The sequence below is a fragment of the Delphinus delphis genome, chromosome 20, assembly GCF_949987515.2.
Source record: "Delphinus delphis chromosome 20, mDelDel1.2, whole genome shotgun sequence".
NCBI classification, from domain to species: Eukaryota; Metazoa; Chordata; class Mammalia; order Artiodactyla; family Delphinidae; genus Delphinus; species Delphinus delphis.
Window position 1 is genome coordinate 6,938,027 of NC_082702.1, and position 18,283 is coordinate 6,956,309.

The 18,283-nt window shown below is 47.4% G+C and overlaps 1 protein-coding gene across 1 annotated transcript; it reads left to right on the top strand.

Moving 5' to 3' along the window:
- Positions 1 to 1,319: 1,319 nt before the first annotated feature.
- LOC132416382 (zinc finger protein 665-like) lies at positions 1,320 to 17,538 on the top strand. Its single transcript, XM_059999737.2, has 5 exons — positions 1,320 to 1,402; positions 8,597 to 8,685; positions 9,637 to 9,763; positions 12,472 to 12,573; positions 15,692 to 17,538. Exons 2-5 carry the CDS (start codon positions 8,653 to 8,655, stop codon positions 17,536 to 17,538), a joined length of 2,109 nt encoding a protein of 702 aa, XP_059855720.2. The 5' UTR covers positions 1,320 to 1,402; positions 8,597 to 8,652.
- The last annotated feature ends 745 nt before the right edge of the window (positions 17,539 to 18,283 follow it).

An 18,283-nucleotide genomic window follows, 5' to 3' on the forward strand; every position in this document is an offset into this window, starting at 1 on the left:
TTAAAGTTGCAGCAATGTTCACAACTCTGTGAAGATTATGTAATCCTTAATAAAAAGAGGAGAAAATGAAAAAAAAAAAAAAAGTAGAGGTAGACTTCCCTGGTGGCGCAGTGGGTAAGAATCCGCCTGCCAATGCAAGGGACATCAGTTTGATCCCTGGTCCAGGAAGATCCCACGTGCTACGGAGCAACTAAGCCCGTGTGTCACAACTACTGAGCCTGTGTTTCAGGGCCTGTGAGCCACAACTACTGAGCCCCACTTGCTGCAACTACTGAAGCCCACATGCCTAGAGCCGGTGCTTGGAAGCAAGAGAAGCCACCACAATGAGTAGCCCGCACATGGCAAGGAAGAGTGGCCGCATGCTCACCGCACCTAGAGAAAGCCCACTCACAGCAACGAAGACCCAACGCAGCCAAAAATAAATAAATAAAATAAATAAATTTATTTAAAAAAATAAAAGAACATAGACCCTAGACTGTTTGAAACCAGAAGACTGATGATGATGCTTGAAACTTCACTTTGATGCCAAGCAATCCGAGAATTGTCCACAAGCTGATCACTCCCTGCTCCTTGAACACTATAAAACTCCTCACTACCCACTCCAAGGTGGGTCACACAGTCTTGAGGGCATTAGCCCCCTGTGGCCCCTTTGCCTGGCAAAGCAATAAAAGCTACTCTTTTCTACTTCACCCAAAACTCTGACTCCGCGTTTCTATTCAGCACCGATGAACAGAGTCTGAGTTTCGGCAACAGGATTTTATTATTCTGATATATTAAGAGACGAATTTATAATAACCCAGCGCATCCTTGCATTCCTGGCCATCTCCAGCTCCCACTATAGGGGTCTATTTCCTTTACCACGCTGCCCTTTAAGAGGTGATGGATGAAACTGAGCCAAGCAGGAAGGCGGTTGCCCAGGGAAATTGAATAATTAAGTAACAGAGTCTCGATTCATTCACCATCAGTTTAGGTGGTGTCTTGAAAACTTTTGCTTTGGTAGGAGAAATTTGAGTTAGATGGGTTAACTGGACTATGACGTCGCCTCCTGTGGAGGGCAGTGAAAAACTCTGGCTATAATGGAAATATTCACGATGCCAGTACAGCCATACAGTTGCCAAATACCATGTTTCGGCCAGCTGCAAAGTAGCTGTTTACAGCATTCTTTCTCCCGCCCCACGTTCTACTGGAGGACTCCATTTCCCAGCATTCCCCTGCCCTCAGAGACCTTAGGCCTAGAGGAGCGTGAGCCGCAGTGGTTTCTGGGAAATACAGTCCAGCTGCGGAGCGCAGTTTAAAGAACCAGGACTTGAGGTTCCGAGACAGCGACCGCGCAGGCGCCTTCTGGGACCCGAAGGAGGGCGGGAAGGCCTGGCCGCCGTGCACAACCCGCGGAGGCGCACAGGTGAGTTCCGAACTGGCGGACCCGAGAGGCTGCCGGTGGGTGTGGGCTGACTGAGGCAGGCGCGCAGGAGGCGGACCGAGTCTGCCTGGGTGGGCGGGGAAGGGCGCTGTGGGCGGCGCCCCGCCCCCTCCTGTCACTCGTGAGGCTGACCCAGAGCTCCACGGCCATGGACTCAGCGCACAGGAATTGGGAGCCCGCTGTTTTCCAGGAGTCTAGACGAGTGCGGTTCTGCGGCCATTTCCCAGGAGGGAGAACGTACCTTTTCCTCACTTAGCAGGTGAAGAACAGGCAAGGGAGATTCCATGACTTCTTCCAGATCACGATGCCGATTGAGTTGTCGACGTGGTGTGAAACCAGGGATGTCTGACCCGAAAGCCCTAGCCCCTCTGGGTCTCATCTCCCCTCTCTAATCTCCCACCACCACCCCAACCCCCATTCTGCCTCTCTCTCTCTCTCCCTGTGTCTTTGCTTCTCTTTCTCTGTGTCTGTCCCCTTCTCTCTGGGCCTCTGCGTGCCCCCAGCCTCCATAAGTCTGTGTGTCTTTTCTAAAAACAGTCATTTTCTTCCAAAACCATTGCACTACGCTCACATCAGGAAATGAACATCCATACAATACTATTGATTAGCTAATCTGCAGGCCTTTTTCAGATTTTGCTAATTGTCCCAATAATGTCCTTAATAGCAAAAGAAGATCCCGTGTCATGCACTGCATTCGTTGTCGTCACTTTAGTCTCCGTTAACCTGGAACAGTTCAGTCTTTCTTTGACCTTCATGATCTTAGCAATTCTGAAGATTGCAGACCACGTACTTCTAGAATGTCCCTCAGTTTGGATGTGTTGGTTGTTCCCTTGTGATTAGATTTAGCCTACATGCTTTTGGCAGGAATACCTTAGGAATGATGCTGTGTCCTTAACAGAGCAGGAGCCTGTGATGTCCGCTTGCCCATCACTGGTCACATTGGCCTCGATCACTTGGCTAAGGTGGCATCTGCCAAGTTTCTCCCCTTTAAAAAGTTATCCTCGGGCTTCCCTGGTGGCGCAGTGGTTAGGAATCCGCCTGCCAATGCAGGGGACATGGGTTCGAGCCCTGGTCTGGGAAGATCCCACATGCTGCAGAGCAACTAAGCCCTTGCACCACAACTACTGAGTCTGCACTCTAGAGCCCGGGAGCCACAACTACTGAGCCCGTGTGCCACAACTACTGAAGCCTGCGTGCCTAGAGCTCATGCTCCGCAACAAGAGAAGCCACCGCAATGAAAAGACCACGCACCGCAACGAAGAGTAGCCCCTGCTAGCCGCGACTGGAGAGAGCCCACGCGCAGCAATGAAGACCCAATACAGCCAAAAATAAATAAATTAATTAAATTAATTAAAAAAAAAGTTATCCTCTTCGTTTTGTAATTACAGTAGATCCCATTATCCTCGGAGGGTACATTCCAAGACCCCCAGTGGATGGCTGAAATCTTGGATAGTACTGAACCCTCTATATACTGTTGTTAACCTAAAGAATAAAGCAGCGGGTTGTTTTACCAGCAAAATGGGCTTATTCAGGAACAGCAAAGAATTGCAATTCGGGACAAGCAGGCTATAGCAAAAGCCATAGGAAGTCCAACAAACAAGAGAGGAACTTTATCTTATAGAGAAAAAAAAAAAAACACAGGAAATTGAGAGGAGTTCTTTTGAATGAAAGTCCATTAGAGAAAAGTGAGAATTCAGAGTGGTGATGGTTTCTCATTGGCCTAGTTGCTGTGGTAGTTGATTTCTTGTAGGGGATGCAATGTACATCTTTTCTGGTTGGGGCCTATAATAGATGGTTCTTTCCTGCTGAAGCTTCTTCCATTAGGGCCTGTGATGGTTGTGGAGTGGTGCTGCTTGAGAACTCCCCTCCTGGCCTCCCAACTCCACTTTTTAAATAATCTGATCTAATCTAATCTAATTTAATTTAATTTTTGGCTGCGCCACGCGGCATATGGGATCTTACTTCCCTGAACAGGGATCAAACCCACGCTCCCTGCATTGGAAGGGTGGAGTCTTAACCACTGGACCGCCAGGGAAGTCCCCCAACTCCACTTTAAATGAGGTTCACTTTTATTAATTTTCACACAGTTTTTTTCTAAACATTCGTACCTATGATAAAATTTCATTTACAAATTAGGCATAGTAAGAGATTAACAATAATAACTAATAATAAAATAGAACAACTTTAAGAATATACAGTAATAAAAGTTTTGTGAATGTGGGCTCTCTCAAAAAATCTCATTGTACAAATTTAATGCCTCTTCTGTAAAGCACTTATGCTTATGCGCTGTGGCTGTAACTTTTGCAGTTTGTTGGGGGGGTTTTGTTTTTTTGTTTTTTTGGCCACGTGGCTTGTGGGATCTTCCCCGACCTGGGATTGGACCCGGGGCCATGGCAGTGTAAGCGCTGAGTCCTAACCACTGGACCACCAGCAAAGTCCTGAATTTCTTTTTCTTTCGTCACAATTTCACAGATAGAAGATTCATTCTTAACGTAGATCTTAGCAACCTCAGCATATGATTTTTTTTCTTTTGTTTTTAAAATTTTATTTATTTTTGGCTGTGTTGGGTCTTCGTTGCTGTGTGCAGGCTTTCTCTAGTTACGGCGAGCGGGGACTACTCTTCATTGCGGTGCGCTGGCTTCTCATTGCGGTGGCTTCTCTTGTTATGGAGCACGGGCTCTAGGCGCACGGGCTTCAGTAGCTGTGGCCCGCGAGCTCAGTAGTTGTGCCATGTGGGTTCTAGAGCGCAGGCTCAGTAGTTGTGGCGCACGGGCTTAGTTGCTCCGTGGCATGTGGGGTCTTCCCGGACCAGGGCTCGAGCCCGTGTCCTCTGCATTGGCAGGCGGATTCTTAACCACTGCACCACCAGGGAAGTCCCGGCAGACAGATTCTTGACCACTGCGCCACCAGAGAAGTCTGATATTTTTTTCTGTCTTTATTGAGACCTTTTACCTTTTCACTTAAAGGAAGCACTTTACAGCTTCTCTTTGGCATATTCGAATTATCAGCATCATTACTCTTGCACTTTGGGGCCATTACTAAGTAAAATAAGGGTTACTTGCACTCAAGCACTGTGATACCGCGACAGTCCATCGAGACAACTACTAAGTGACTATGGGGCAGGATACGCTGGACAAGGGGATGATTCATGCCCCGGGTGGGATAGAGCGGGACGGCGCAAGATTTTATCACGATACTCAGAATGGTGTGTGATTTAAAACTTGTGAATTGTTTCTTTATGGAACTTTCCATTCAGTGTTTTTGGACCACAGTTGACCTCAGGTAACTGAAACCGTGGAAAGCGAAGCCGCGGATAAGGGGGCACTGCTGTAATAAGTGACTCATGAGGAGGTGGTTAAGCCTCTGTTCCTCATCAAAATTTCACCCACTGGTTTCAGCCCTCAGGTGGGTGCGTTCCTGTGTAGCTGGGTGTACGTGCAGCTGTTAGCCTGGAAGCACGTGAGGCTCTGAGTCTTTGTTTCTGGACCGTGTTAGTTTCCCATTTCTGCTCTAACAAATTACCAGAAACTTAGGGCTTCAGACAATACAGATGTAATATTCTCTTACAGTTCTGGAGGCCAGAAGTCTGAACTGGTTTTCGCTGGGCAGCAATCAAGGTGTCAGCAGAGCCATGCTTCCTCCAGAGGCTCTAGGGGAGAATCCGTTTCCTGGCCTTTAGCAGCTTCTAGAGGCTGCTTGCATCCCGTGGCTCGTGGCCCCTTCCTTCGGCTTCAAAGCCAGAGGCATAGTGCCTTGTCTCTCTGACTCTGCTCCTCTTTGCTTCTGTCACATGGGCTTCCCCTCCGTGTCAGATCTCCCTCTGCCTCCCTCTTATAAGGACACTTGTCATTGCATTCAGAGTCCACCCAGATAATCCAGGATCATCTTCCCATCTCAAGATGCTTAACCTGAGAGGCAGTGTTCCAGGCTGGGGTTACAGTCCTGCCCGAAGACTCAAACCTAGTGTTTCTTATCTACCTTGCAGTGTATGGGGCTTTCCGGAGCCCACAGATATCAATCCCTCCAGGCAGCCTGTGGAAAGGTCACATATTTAGCTTGGTTTTTCTAAGAACTTGCTGGGGCTCTGAACTCACAGCCTGGCTCTGTTACAAATGTTACAAGTGGGTGTGGTCTGCACACAACCCGCTCTGCTCTGAGTCAGGAGAGGCTGGCTGCATTCAGGAACTCATCACCCCCCAAAAAAGGAAAGAAAACATGCTTAACTTAATCACATCAAAAGTTCATCCCAGGCCTTCCCTAGTGGCGCAGTGGTTAAGAATCCGCCCGCTAATTCAGGGTCCACGGGTTCAAGCCCTGGTCCGGGAAGATCCCACATGACGCGGAGCAACTAAGCCGCAGCGCCACAACTACTGAACCTGTGCTCTAGAGCCCATGAGACACAACTACTGAGCCTGCGCGCTTAGAACCCGTGCTCCACAACAAGAGAAGCCACCACAATGAGAAGCCCGCACATGCAACAAAGAGTAGCCCCCGCTCACCGCAACTAGAGAAAGCCTGAGCGCAGCAAAGAAGACCCAACGGCAGCCAAAAATTTAAAAATTAATTAATTAATTAATTGTTTTTAAAAGTTCATCCCAGGGATATCTTTTTTGTTTTACATTTTTATTGGAGTATAATTGCTTTACAATGGTGTGTTAGTGTCTGCTTTATAACAAAGTGAATCAGTTATACATATACATATGTTCCCATATCTCTTCCCTCTTGCATCTCCCTCCCTCCCACCCTCCCTATCCCACCCCTCTAGGTGGTCACAAAGCACAGAGCTGATCTCCCTGTGCTATGCGGCTGCTTCCCACTAGCTATCTATTTTACGTTTGGTAGTGTATATATGTCCATGCCACTCTCTCACTTTGTCACAGCTTACACTTCCCCCTCCCCATATCCTCAAGTCCATTCTCTAGTAGGTCTGTGTCTTTATTCCTATCTTACCCCTAGGTTCTTCATGACATTTTTTTTCTTAAATTCCATATATATGTGTTAGCATACGGTATTTGTCTTTCTCTTTCTGACTTACTTCACTCTGTATGACAGACTCTGGGTCCATCCACCTCATTACAAATAGCTCAATTTCGTTTCTTTTTATGGCTGAGTAATATTCCATTGTATATATGTGCCACATCTTCTTTATCCATTCATCTGTTGATGGACACTTAGGTTGCTTCCATGTCCTGGCTATTGTAAATAGAGCTGCAATGAACATTGTGGTACATGACTCTTTTTGAATTATGGTTTTCTCAGGGTATATGCCCAGCAGTGCATCCCAGGGATATCTTTTGGGACCATTATTCAGCCCACCACCTGGTCTATGTCCAGGCCTGTCTCTCTCACAGGCAGGAAGTCCCTCGAGGGCAGGATCACATCTCACTCATCTCTCTGCCCTCAGAACCCCAAATGGAGCCTGTTACTCACATGGGGCACAGAGCATGTTTGACGAATGAATGGGGGTGACCACAGTCTGAGCACCAACTTCTCTTTGTAAAGGATTCTTCAACTTCATCTCAACAGCTGGAATCCTTCTTTAAATGACATCTGAAGCAGGAGTCCAGGATCCTTGGATACTGCTTGGATTTTAGGACAGATAGAAGGAGCTCTGCAAAATGTGGTCCATCCACACAATGGAATATTATTCAGCCATAAAAAGGAATAAGACACTGATGACATGCTGTAGCATGGATGATCCTTGAACACATTGGGCTGAATGAAAGAAGCCAGACACAAAATGTCACATATGGTGTGGTTCCATTGATATGAAATGTCCAGAACAGGCAAATCCATTGAGACAGAAAGGTTAGTGGTTATGAGGAGGGGCTGGCATGGGGGAAGCGAGATTCAGGGGTAACTGATTAAGCACAAGGTTTCCTTTTAGGACGATGATGAAAATGTCCTGCGACTAGATAGCAGTGATGGTTGCACACGTTGTGACTGTGTTAAATGCCACTGAATTGTATATATTCAAATGGTTAAAATGGTATCTTTTCTGTGTTTCACCACAATTTAAAAATTATAAGACACTACTGTATATAAGATAGATAACCGGGCTTCCCTGGTGGCGCAGTGGTTGAGAGTCTGCCTGCCGATGCAGGGGACATGGGTTCGTGCCCCGGTCCGGGAAGATCCCACGTGCTGTGGAGCGGCTGGGCCCGTGAGCCATGGCCGCTGAGCCTGCACGTCCGGAGCCTGTGCTCCGCAACGGGAGAGGCCACGGCAGTGAGAGGTCCGCGTACCGCAAAAAAAAAAAAAAAAAAAAAAAAAAAGATAGATAACCAACAAGGACCTACTGTATAGTACAGGGAACTCTACTCAATATTCTGTAATGACCTATAAGAGAAAATAATCTAAAAAAGAATGAATATATGTATATGTGTAACTGATTCACTTTGCTGTACACCTGAAACTGACACAACATTGCAAATCAATTCTACTCCAATAAAATTAAAATTTATAAGAAAAAAAGGAGGGGTTGGCTCTGGGGGCAGACTTCTGGGTTTGAATCTCACTCTGACACTTGACGTCTCTATGACCTTGAGCAATGGCCGTGGCCTCCTGTCCTTGGATTTCCTCATCTGGGGATAACTGTAGTTACTTCTCTGAGAGCTGCTGTTTGGGTGCAGTGAGCTGAGCCCCTTGATTACTAGTGGTGATCACTACAGAATGGGGGCCTCGGGACTTCCCTGTTGGCGCAGTGGTTAAGAATCCCCCTGCCAATGCAGAGGACATGGGTTCGAGCCCTGGTCCAGGAAGATCCCACGTGCCGTGGAGCAACTAAGCCCACACGCCACAACTGCTGAGCCTCCGAGCCACAACTACTGAGCCCGCGTGCCTCAACTATCGAAGCCCACGCACCTAGAGCCCGTGCTCCACAACAAGAGAAGCCACCGCAATGAGAAGCCCGCTCACTGCAACGAAGTGTAGCCCCCGCTCGCCCCAACTAGAGAAAAGCCCGCGCACAGCAATAAAGACCCAATGCAGCCAAAAATAAATAAAATAAAATTATATATATATAAAAAAAGAACGGGGGCCTCAGGCACCCTGCCCTGAGCCTTTGCTTTGGCTCTCAGGAGACCAGGGACCCCTCTGTCATGAGGCATCTTTGGCAAAGTGTCTGTCTGTCTAGGCCAGAACTGACCCCCTCTCTGCTCCATCTTCCTCCTGTAGCTTTGCAGACTTAGGCCTGGTTCTTTCTTCGTGAGGTGCATGCCTGGGACCCAGCAATGGCCATCAGGACCCTGACGGGCAAAGGCCAGGTGAGTCTGGGCTCCCTCTTCCCCGAGATGACTTTGTGGACCCCAGACGGCTTTCCACGTCTCTGCCTGTGCCAAAATCTTCTGCCCCTCCCAATACTGGGAGAGATACAGTGATGGGAGTTTCTCTGGGACTGGGAGGTGCGGGGTCTGGGGCAGGATTCTCTGAGATGGGACATTATGACACCGTCTAAAAATCAATCATCTAATGCTCAGCAGCCTTTTGGTTACCAGGTGAAGTGGACAGTGGATGGTTTTGCTTCATCCTGAGCCTTATTCTTGGAATCAGGAGTGAGGGTTGGGATCAGAGCTGGAGTGTGGGAAGGAGTGCGACTTAGGAGTAGCTCCGACATACCATGACTGGTAGTTTGTTTTTTATTTTGGCCGCGCCGCACAGCATGCAGAAATTCCCCAACTAGGGACTGAACCTGTGCCCCCCTGCACTGGAAAAGCGGAGTCTTAACCCCTGGACCACCAGGGAAGTCCGGTAGTTTTTAAAAAGTGTTTCTCAGGGCTGTCATGTACAGGTGTGTAGGTTACGTACTGCACAAGGGTGCCTCATCTCAGTGGCATGATTTGCATCTTCCACCTCCTACATCGGTATATTGATTATAGCAATTTACACGCAGATGGCAGTCAACTGTCACATGCTAGAAATAATTGGTGTATTATAATAATTTTCCAACAGATGGCAGTAAAGAGTCATGTGAATGCGGGGGTGGGGGTGGGGGGGCCTTGTTCTACTTTCTACCAAGGTGCCTGTGGGCTAACGGCTGCCCTACCTAGACATTTTACATTCCCATGGGCCGGTTTAATTCAGTCGTCCCAATCTGCCAAGTCAGAACGTTCCGTTCCAGCGCAGGGAACAAGTGGTAGGCTCTTGACACGTGACCTGTCCCACCCCAGAGTTCTGGAAAGACGTGCCTGTCCATGATATAAAATTGGCCCTTGCAGGAATCGGTGACCTTCAAAGACGTGGCTGTGGACTTCACCCTGGAGGAGTGGGGCCAGCTGGGGCCTGGCCAGAGGGAGCTGTATCGGGATGTGATGCTGGAGAACTACCAGAACCTTCTCTCGCTGGGTGAGGCCCTGCCCCCTTCCCTCCCAGGAAGAGGCAGGATGCCCCCTTCAGCCCTCATCTCCTCCATGCCCACCCACTGCTTAACTGTGGGCATTCACGGGGGTCCTCTCTGCACCTCTCACCGGACCCTCCTGGGCGGCACCTGTCCATCTCTCTGTCTCTCTGCTGGCTTCTCCCAGAGTCCCAGCATCCCCAAGGGCCCCAAGTCCTCTGCCTGTCCCACAAAATCTTCAGCCTGTGCCCCTGCCCTCTTCTTTTTTTTTTAAATTTTATTGAAGTATAGTTGATTTACAATGTGGTGTTAATTTCCTCTGTACAGCAAAGTAACTCAGGTATACATACATATGTATTCTTTTTCATGTTCTTTTCCATTATGATTTATCTCAGGATATAAATATATTATTGAATATATTTCCCTGTGCTATACAGTAGGACCTTGTTTAACCATCCTATGTATAACAGTTCGCCTCTGCTAATCCCAAGCTCCCAGTCCATCCCTCCCCCACCCCTCCCCCTTGGCAACCACAAGTCTGTTCGCAATGTCTGTGAGTCTGTTTCTGTTTCGTAGATATGTTGATTTGTGTCATATTTTAGATTCCACATATAAGTATCATATGGTATTTGTCTTTCTCTTTCTGGCTTACTTTGCTTAGTATGAAAAACTCTAGGTCCATCCATGTTGCTGCAGACGGCATTATTTCATTCTTTTTAATGGCTGAGTAGTATTCCATTGTATATATGTACCACATCTTCTTTATCCATTCATCTATTGATGGACACTTAGGTTGCTTCCACATCTTGGCTATTGTGAATAGTGCTTCTATGCACATACGGGTGCATCTTTTTTTTTTTTTTTTTTTTTTGCGGTACGTGGGCCTCTCACTGTTGTGGCCTCTCCCATTGCGGAGCACAGGCTCTGGACGCATAGGCTCAGTGGCCGTGGCTTACGGGCCTAGCCGCTCCACAGCATGTGGGATCTCCCCGGACCGGGGCACGAACCTGTGTCCCCTGCATCGGCAGGCAGACTCTCAACCACTGCGCCACCAGGGAAGCCCTTTTTTTTATTTTTTATTTTTATTGGAGTATAATTGCTTTACAATGTTGTGTTCGTTTCTGCTGTACAGCAAAGTGAATCAGTTATACGTATACATACATCTCTTTTTTAGATTTCCTTCCCATGTAGGTGACCACAGAGTACTGGGTAGAGTTCCCTGTGCTAAACAATAGGTTCTCATTAGTTATCTATTTTATACATAGTAGGGTATGCGTGTATCTTTTTGAATTAGAGTTTTCTCTGGATATATGCCCAGGAGAGAAAACACATTGTTTTGAACAAACAGTTCAGGCACAGGGAGTCCCTCTTATCAGTTAGAGAGTTCTGGAACCCTCCTGAAACCCAGGTTCCCAGATGCCAGCAAGGGCAACCTTGCGAGCAGGCCTTGCCACAGAGAGCAGTCAGCCTGCTGTGTTAAACCCCTTTCTGCACAATCTGCACATACAGATGAGGTCCCCTCAGTCTGCCTCCCGAGCTTCAATCTGTGCTGCTGGTGGCCTGCAGAATACCTCCCTGGGGAGATCCATGCTCCCTGTCCCCACTGAGCTCCCCATATTCCCCTGGACCCACTCCTCCTCCGGATCCCACATCTCAGGGACAATTTCCGCCCATCCAGTCACCAGGCCAGTCCTGGGCATGGCCTGTACCCACTCCTTCATACCCTTATGTGACCTGGCCCCTGCCCACCTCCTCAGTGTTACCCCCTTCCATTCTCTTCCTCCTCCCGCTTCTCCATTTAAGGTGGGAGCGATTTTTCAGCATGTTTGCTCACAGGAATGATCATTAGGGAGTATGTTTGTTTCCTAGGGCGGCTGTACCAAATTGTCACAAACCTGGGGACTCACAACAGCAGAAATGTATTCTCTCACAGTTCAGGAGGCCAGGAGCACAAAACCAAGGTGCAGGCAGGGCCGGGCTCCTTCTGAAGACTCCTGAGGAGAGGCCTTCCTGGATTTCTCCAGCATCTGAAGACTCGTGGCATTCTTGGCATTCTTTGCCCTGTACCTGCATCGCCCCAATCTTTGCCTCCATCTTCACCTGGCCTTTTGCCCTCCAAATGTGTCTGTGTGTCTCTCCTCTTCTTATAAGGACACCAGTGATTGGATTTAGGGCCTGCCCGAATCCAGTAGGACCCCATCTTAACCATTTACATCTGCAAAGCCCCTCTTTCCAAATCAGGCCACATGCTGAGGTTCCTGGGGGCGTAATATTCCCCCACTGCAGGAAGAGAGGACTTAGTGATCTCAAAGACAGCAGGCCTGAAAAAGTCAAAAGAAACAGATGAGGTGAATTTTAGTAATCTGTTTTGTTGCACCCAGCCTAGCCAAAATATGATCATTTAGGCACATGTTGACATCATAATCAGTCTATGAATTATTAGTGAGATTGTTTCCTTTTTTCTCCATATCAAGTCCTTGAAATGCTATGTGTATTTTTCACTCAACTTGAACACAGCGCTGGAGCCTTAAACAGTGATGTCAGGGCTCAGGTTCTCTCTGGAATGTAGTAGGCACTCAATAAACGAGTCTTGCAGATCTTCTAATCATTAGGTGTCCAATGTATGCATCTCCCCTGCAGACCCAGGGCTTGGGGCCCAGCCCTGAGGCCTCCCTGTGACTGCGGCACCCATGGCCAAGTCTCACATTTTTTTCAGGGGCAGGGCTTCCTGGGTCCAAACCCGATGTGATCTCCCGTCTGGAGCGAGGGGAAGAGCCCAGGATGGAGAGGAGAGAAGCCTGGCGAGTTACCTGTTCAGGTGGGTGAGGATGTCCAGCAGATGCGAGCTGTCTTCCTACCCTCCATCTGTCATGATCAGTGACGGTCGTTTGAGAGTGAGGGAGTGTACCATACAGGCTATCACTGTGGGTGCTGGGTTCAAATCCCAGCTCCACCGCTTCCTGGCTGTGTGACCTTCAGGCAAGTCATTTAGCTCCTCTGTGCCTCAATTTCCTCATCTGCAAAATGGGGTCAATAATAGCACCTGGGGTTGGGAAGAATAAGTGAGTTAATACATACAGAGGGCACACAGAACCCTCTGCTCAGAATAGGCTACGATGGGGAGTTCCATGGCAGACTCTGGGCTTCCACTTCTGTGGGCCCATGTTCAATCCCTGGTCGGGTAACTAAGATCCCACAAGCCACGCAACGTGGCCAAAAAAAAAAGAAGAGGCTACAATGGTTATCGTTATGATTATTTATTGGAAATCACTTGTGTAAGAGACCCAGAAGTGGGATCTGGCCTGACGTGTTGGGGGACAGGAAGAGACCAGATTTCTGCCCCTACAGGCCCGTGACCTCATCAGAGGAGGGAATTGAAGCATCTTTTTTTCCATCACTTGTCCATCCTGTTGTGGGGCCAGTACTTACCCCTTCCTACCCCCTCACTCACCATAGCCCATCAGGCCCCAGTCTTGTCCCTCCTGCCCGCTCTCTTTCCCCATTCCCCACCCCACCCCCCGCCAACAGCCCTGGCTCAGCCCTCAGCGACCCTCACCTGGACCCTCACCCCAGCCTCCTCCCTGGCCTCCCAGCCTCCAGTCTTCTGGTTCATCTTACACACAGCCCCAGATCCCGTCCCTCCCCTGCTCATAGCCCTCATGTGTCTGTCTCCCCAGTGCCCCTGAGACAAAGTCCTAGCCACACACCTGGCATCAAGGCCCTGTGTGATCCAGCCTACTCTGTCTCTGGCCTCATCTCTCATCACCATCCACTGGTGTTGGTACCTCACGCCCTGACCTCACTCCCTGAAGTGCCTGTTCCTCCCTGAACTTGAATGTGTGTTCCCACCTTTGGGCTTGTGCACATGCTGTTCCCTCTGCCTGGAACACCCTTCCCTGCTTTGTCTGCCTGGCAGACACCTTCATGATCCTCAAGGCTACAGGTCTCCTCTTCCAGGAGGCCTTCCCTGACTTCCAGGCTGAGTGACCTGCCCCTTCTCGGTGCTGTCACAGCTCCTTGCTTGAGCTGCTATTACTGCACTTGTTCATGTGGCAGTTAAGAGTGTGGGTTCTGGAGCCAGACTCTCTGAGTTCAAATCCCAGCTCTGCCACTGTCAGGCCATGTGACTGTGGGTAAGTGACTTAAGCTCTTGGTGCTTATCTGTCAAGTGGGGACATTGACTGGGGACACTGATAGTACCCACTTCACTGAATTTCTTTTGGGGACTGAATTAGAGAACTCTAGGCTCTAAGACTCAAGTGGATTTCCCTGGGTGAAGACCTCTACCACGTGTCTCCGAAGTTCACATCAGTAGAGAAAAGCACATCCAAGTGACCCTTGCAGAGAGAGGCTGACATGGAAGCCCTCACATCATCTCTCTAGCCTTCACCTACACACATATTTGTTACATACTTTGCTGTAAGAAATTTTAGCTGTGCATACAACTTGTTGTTGAGTCATGTAAATCCTTCCAGAAAAATCACCAAATTAGTGGATGGTTGTGGGATCACCCCAAACAGAGTCATAGCAACTAACTGCTCTGCGGGATTTTGAAAATAATCCTGTTGTCATTGGATTAGGCAATGGTTTCTTAGATATGACATCAAAGGAGCAAGCAAGAAAAGAAAAAATAAATTGGACATCATCAAAATTTAAAACTTTTGTGCTTCAAAAGACACTATAAAGAAAATGAAAAGGCAACCCACAGAAAGCAAGAAAAATTTTGTAAATTATATGTCTGATAAGGAACTGATCCTTCTTACAACTCAACAATAAAAAGACAAATAATCCAGTTAAAAATGGGCCAAAGATCTCAGTAGCCGTTTCTTCAAAGACACACAAATGATCAGTAAGCATATGAAAAGATGCTTGATATCATTAGCACATACCTGCTACATGACCAGCCGTGGTGAAGACCCCAAATCAGGCACCAGACGGGCATCATGAATCTTCCATTTACAGTAAACAATGCTGGGACTTCTCGGGCAGTCCACTGGTTAAGACTCCGGGCTTCCAATGCAAGGGGCGTGCGTTCAATCCCTGCTCAGGGAGCTAAAATCGCACATGCCACGTGGCCAAGAAAATATTGATTTTCTTTTTTAAATCCCAGCAAATTATACAGTAAACAATGCTGACAGCCTAGTACCTTTTGACCCATCGTCTTGAGCACACAGAAAAAGATCATTAACCAGTAATTATGTAAAATACCAGGAATTCAATTCTCAGAGCTTAGCTAAGGGTCATTGCCATGGTTACAGAGATAAAAACTGAGTAAAGTGGACCTTCTTGTTAACTCTTTCCCTGCACATGTCCACCAACATAGTGTGAGAATGCTTCTACCATGCTCGTTTGCCAACATTGGATATTTTTAATATTTTCCAATGTAAAAAGTGTCAAATGGCATCTGAGAAATTTGACTTTTTAGACTGTTACTGATGTTGAGCATCTTTTTCACATATTTATCAGCCACTTGTTTTTCTTCTGCAAAATGTCTATTCACATTCCTGCTTCACTATTTCATTAGATTGTTTCTCTTTTTCTTATCGATTTGTGAAAATGTATTACACATATGGCTAAGAAACCACTGTGCATATAAACTGCTTTGCAACTCATTTTTTTTGCATGTTTAGAATATACTGAGACCATTCTTCCATGTCACAACATGAATCTATCTACCTCATGCCTTTAGAACTAGCAATATAAACTTTGAAATCTTTCTTTTTAAGATTACAATGTCAGGGAATTCCCTGGCGGTCCAGTGGTTAGGACCCTGCACTTCCACTGCAGGGGACACGGGTTCCATCCCTGGTTGGGGAACTAAGATCCCACAAGCCGCACAGCCAAAAAAAAAAAAAAAAAATTTACAATGCCAGATCTAAATAACCAGCTTCTTTTGTCCTGGGACAGATGAAGTTCATATTTTCCATTTCTTTCAGACTTGGAGACAAACTCTGAAACTACTCAGGAGACACTTCCAAAAAAGAGTATTTCCAAAGACGTGGCTTCCCCAATGGGAAAGATGGAGGGCATTTTAAGGGCAGTGCTTGGAGACACCAAGTTGGGGGACTCCTGGACATGCGGCCGTCAACTGGAAGACCAGGGAAAGCAGGAGAGGCATTTGAGATGGTTGTTTACTACTCCCGAGGAAAACACCCATGGCGAGTTGAGACACTTCAGGCAGACCTCAGCTTTCCTTGGGAAGCAAAGAGTGCCTGGGGGAGAGGATCCTCAGAAGTGGACCAGGTCAAGAAAGAGCCTGAAACACCAAAGGAAACCATTTAACTGCACGGAATGTGGGAAAGCCTTCATCTACCATTCGGATTATGTCCTACACCAGAGAATTCACACTGGAGAGAAGCCCTACAAGTGTAACGAGTGCGGGAAAGCATTCAGCAACAGCTCATATTTCATCCAGCACCACATCATCCACACAGGAGAGAAGCCCTACGCCTGCAACGAATGTGGCAAGACCTTTACCCAGAGCTCATCGCTCACTGAGCATCAGAGGATCCACACTGGAGAGAAACCCTACAAATGCAAGGAATGTGGGAAAGCCTTCACCCAGAGCTCCTCCCTCATCAAACACCAGCGATGCCATACTGGGGAGAAACCCTATAAATGCAACCAGTGTGGGAAGTTCTACTCCCAGGTGTCCCACCTCACCCGCCACCAGAAAATACACACAGGGGAGAAGCCCTACAAATGCAGTGAGTGTGGCAAGGCTTTCTGTCACACCTCCTCCCTGACTCAGCACCAGACAATCCACACTGGTGAGAAACCCTACAAGTGTAACGAGTGTGGGAAAACCTTCAGCCACAGCTCATCACTGACCCAGCACCAGCGAGTCCACACTGGAGAGAAACCTTACGAGTGCCCCGAGTGTGGCAAAGCCTTCAGCCACAGTTCATCCCTGACTCAGCATCAGAGAATTCATACTGGTGAGAAGCCCTATGAGTGTCATGAGTGCGGGAAGGCTTACACGCAGATCTCCCACCTCATGAGGCACCAGAGCGTTCACGTGGGGGAGAAACCCTATATATGTAATGAGTGTGGAAAGGCTTTCAGTCACACCTCCTCCTTTACTCAACACCAGACGATCCACACTGGTGAGAAACCCTACAAGTGTAACGAATGCGGGAAAACCTTCAGCCAGAACTCCTCACTTATGCGCCACCAGAGAATTCACACCGGGGAGAAGCCCTATGAGTGTACAATTTGCGGGAGAGCCTACACCCAGATTTCCCACCTCATCCAACACCAGAGGACTCACACCGGAGAGAAACCTTATGAGTGCAGTGAGTGTGGGAAAGCCTTCAGCCGCAGCGCCCATCTCATCGAGCATCAGAAGATCCACACGGGCGAGAAACCCTATAAGTGTAAGGAGTGTGGGAAAACATTCAGTCACAACTCATCCCTAACTCAACATCAGAGGATTCACACCGGCGAGAAACCCTACACCTGTAAGGAATGCGGGAAAGCCTTCAATCAAAGTATCCACCTCATTCAGCATCAGAGGATTCATACCGGGGAGAGGCCCTACAAATGTAAGAACTGTGGGAAAACCTATGCCCAGATTTCACACCTCGTTCAACACCAGAAAGTTCATATGGGTGGTAAGCGCTATGCATGTAAAGAATGCGGAGAGGATTTCAGCTGGGGTTCACACCTGGCCGAACATCAGAGACTTCACACTGTGCATGATGGCTATGTCTGCGGTAATTTTGAGAAAGCCTTTGCTTGGAACATGCAGCTTAGTGATCATCAGAGAACTCATGCTGACTAGAGAGCCTGAGAATGAAACAAACTGGTGATTCTTCTGCTGGGTTCCGTTCAGCCTTCATCAGCAGTAGAAGCTTCTTCCCAGAGAGGAGCCATAACACTATATATTGAGATAGTTGGTTCCTTTTTTGCCTCCTAGAAGGAGGGTGGCACTGTTTATCACCAGCAGAGACAGCTTCTGATCATTTAAAGGGCTCCCCCCTAAAATCTAAGCTTCCCCCCCATTTCTCAACCCTACAACGTCCCTGGATGGTGGTAGGTATGGGGTGGTTTACATAGGATGCAACTTCATCTGGGATCTTTAATAAGGTCTCTCTGAGCTTTTAAAATTTATTCATTATGTGTTAAATTGGAGCCTGGAAATTCAAGAAGAAACAAACACAGCTGGAAAGATTCATTTTCATTTGTTAGAGTAAAAGTCACAAATATATGTAACTAAAGGTAAATGCCAGGTGATTTTCCTTTAAAACTTTAAGCTACAAATTTCACTGAAAAATCTGCAGTTGGCTTAAACATGGAATATGTTTCACATATTTCCAGCCATTTCTTATGTCCTATTGTTTCTGTCTTTTCCACTTCCAGGAATTGTGCTTTACAAAGTAATTGCCCTGTTAGACATCATTTTCTGATTTTAGTCATGCTCAAAAGGAGGTTTTTATTCCCTCATATTTTTGAAACATAGTATTTTCTATTAGAAAAATAATACATACACTTTTATAACAGGAAAAAATTTAAAGTAGAATAAGATA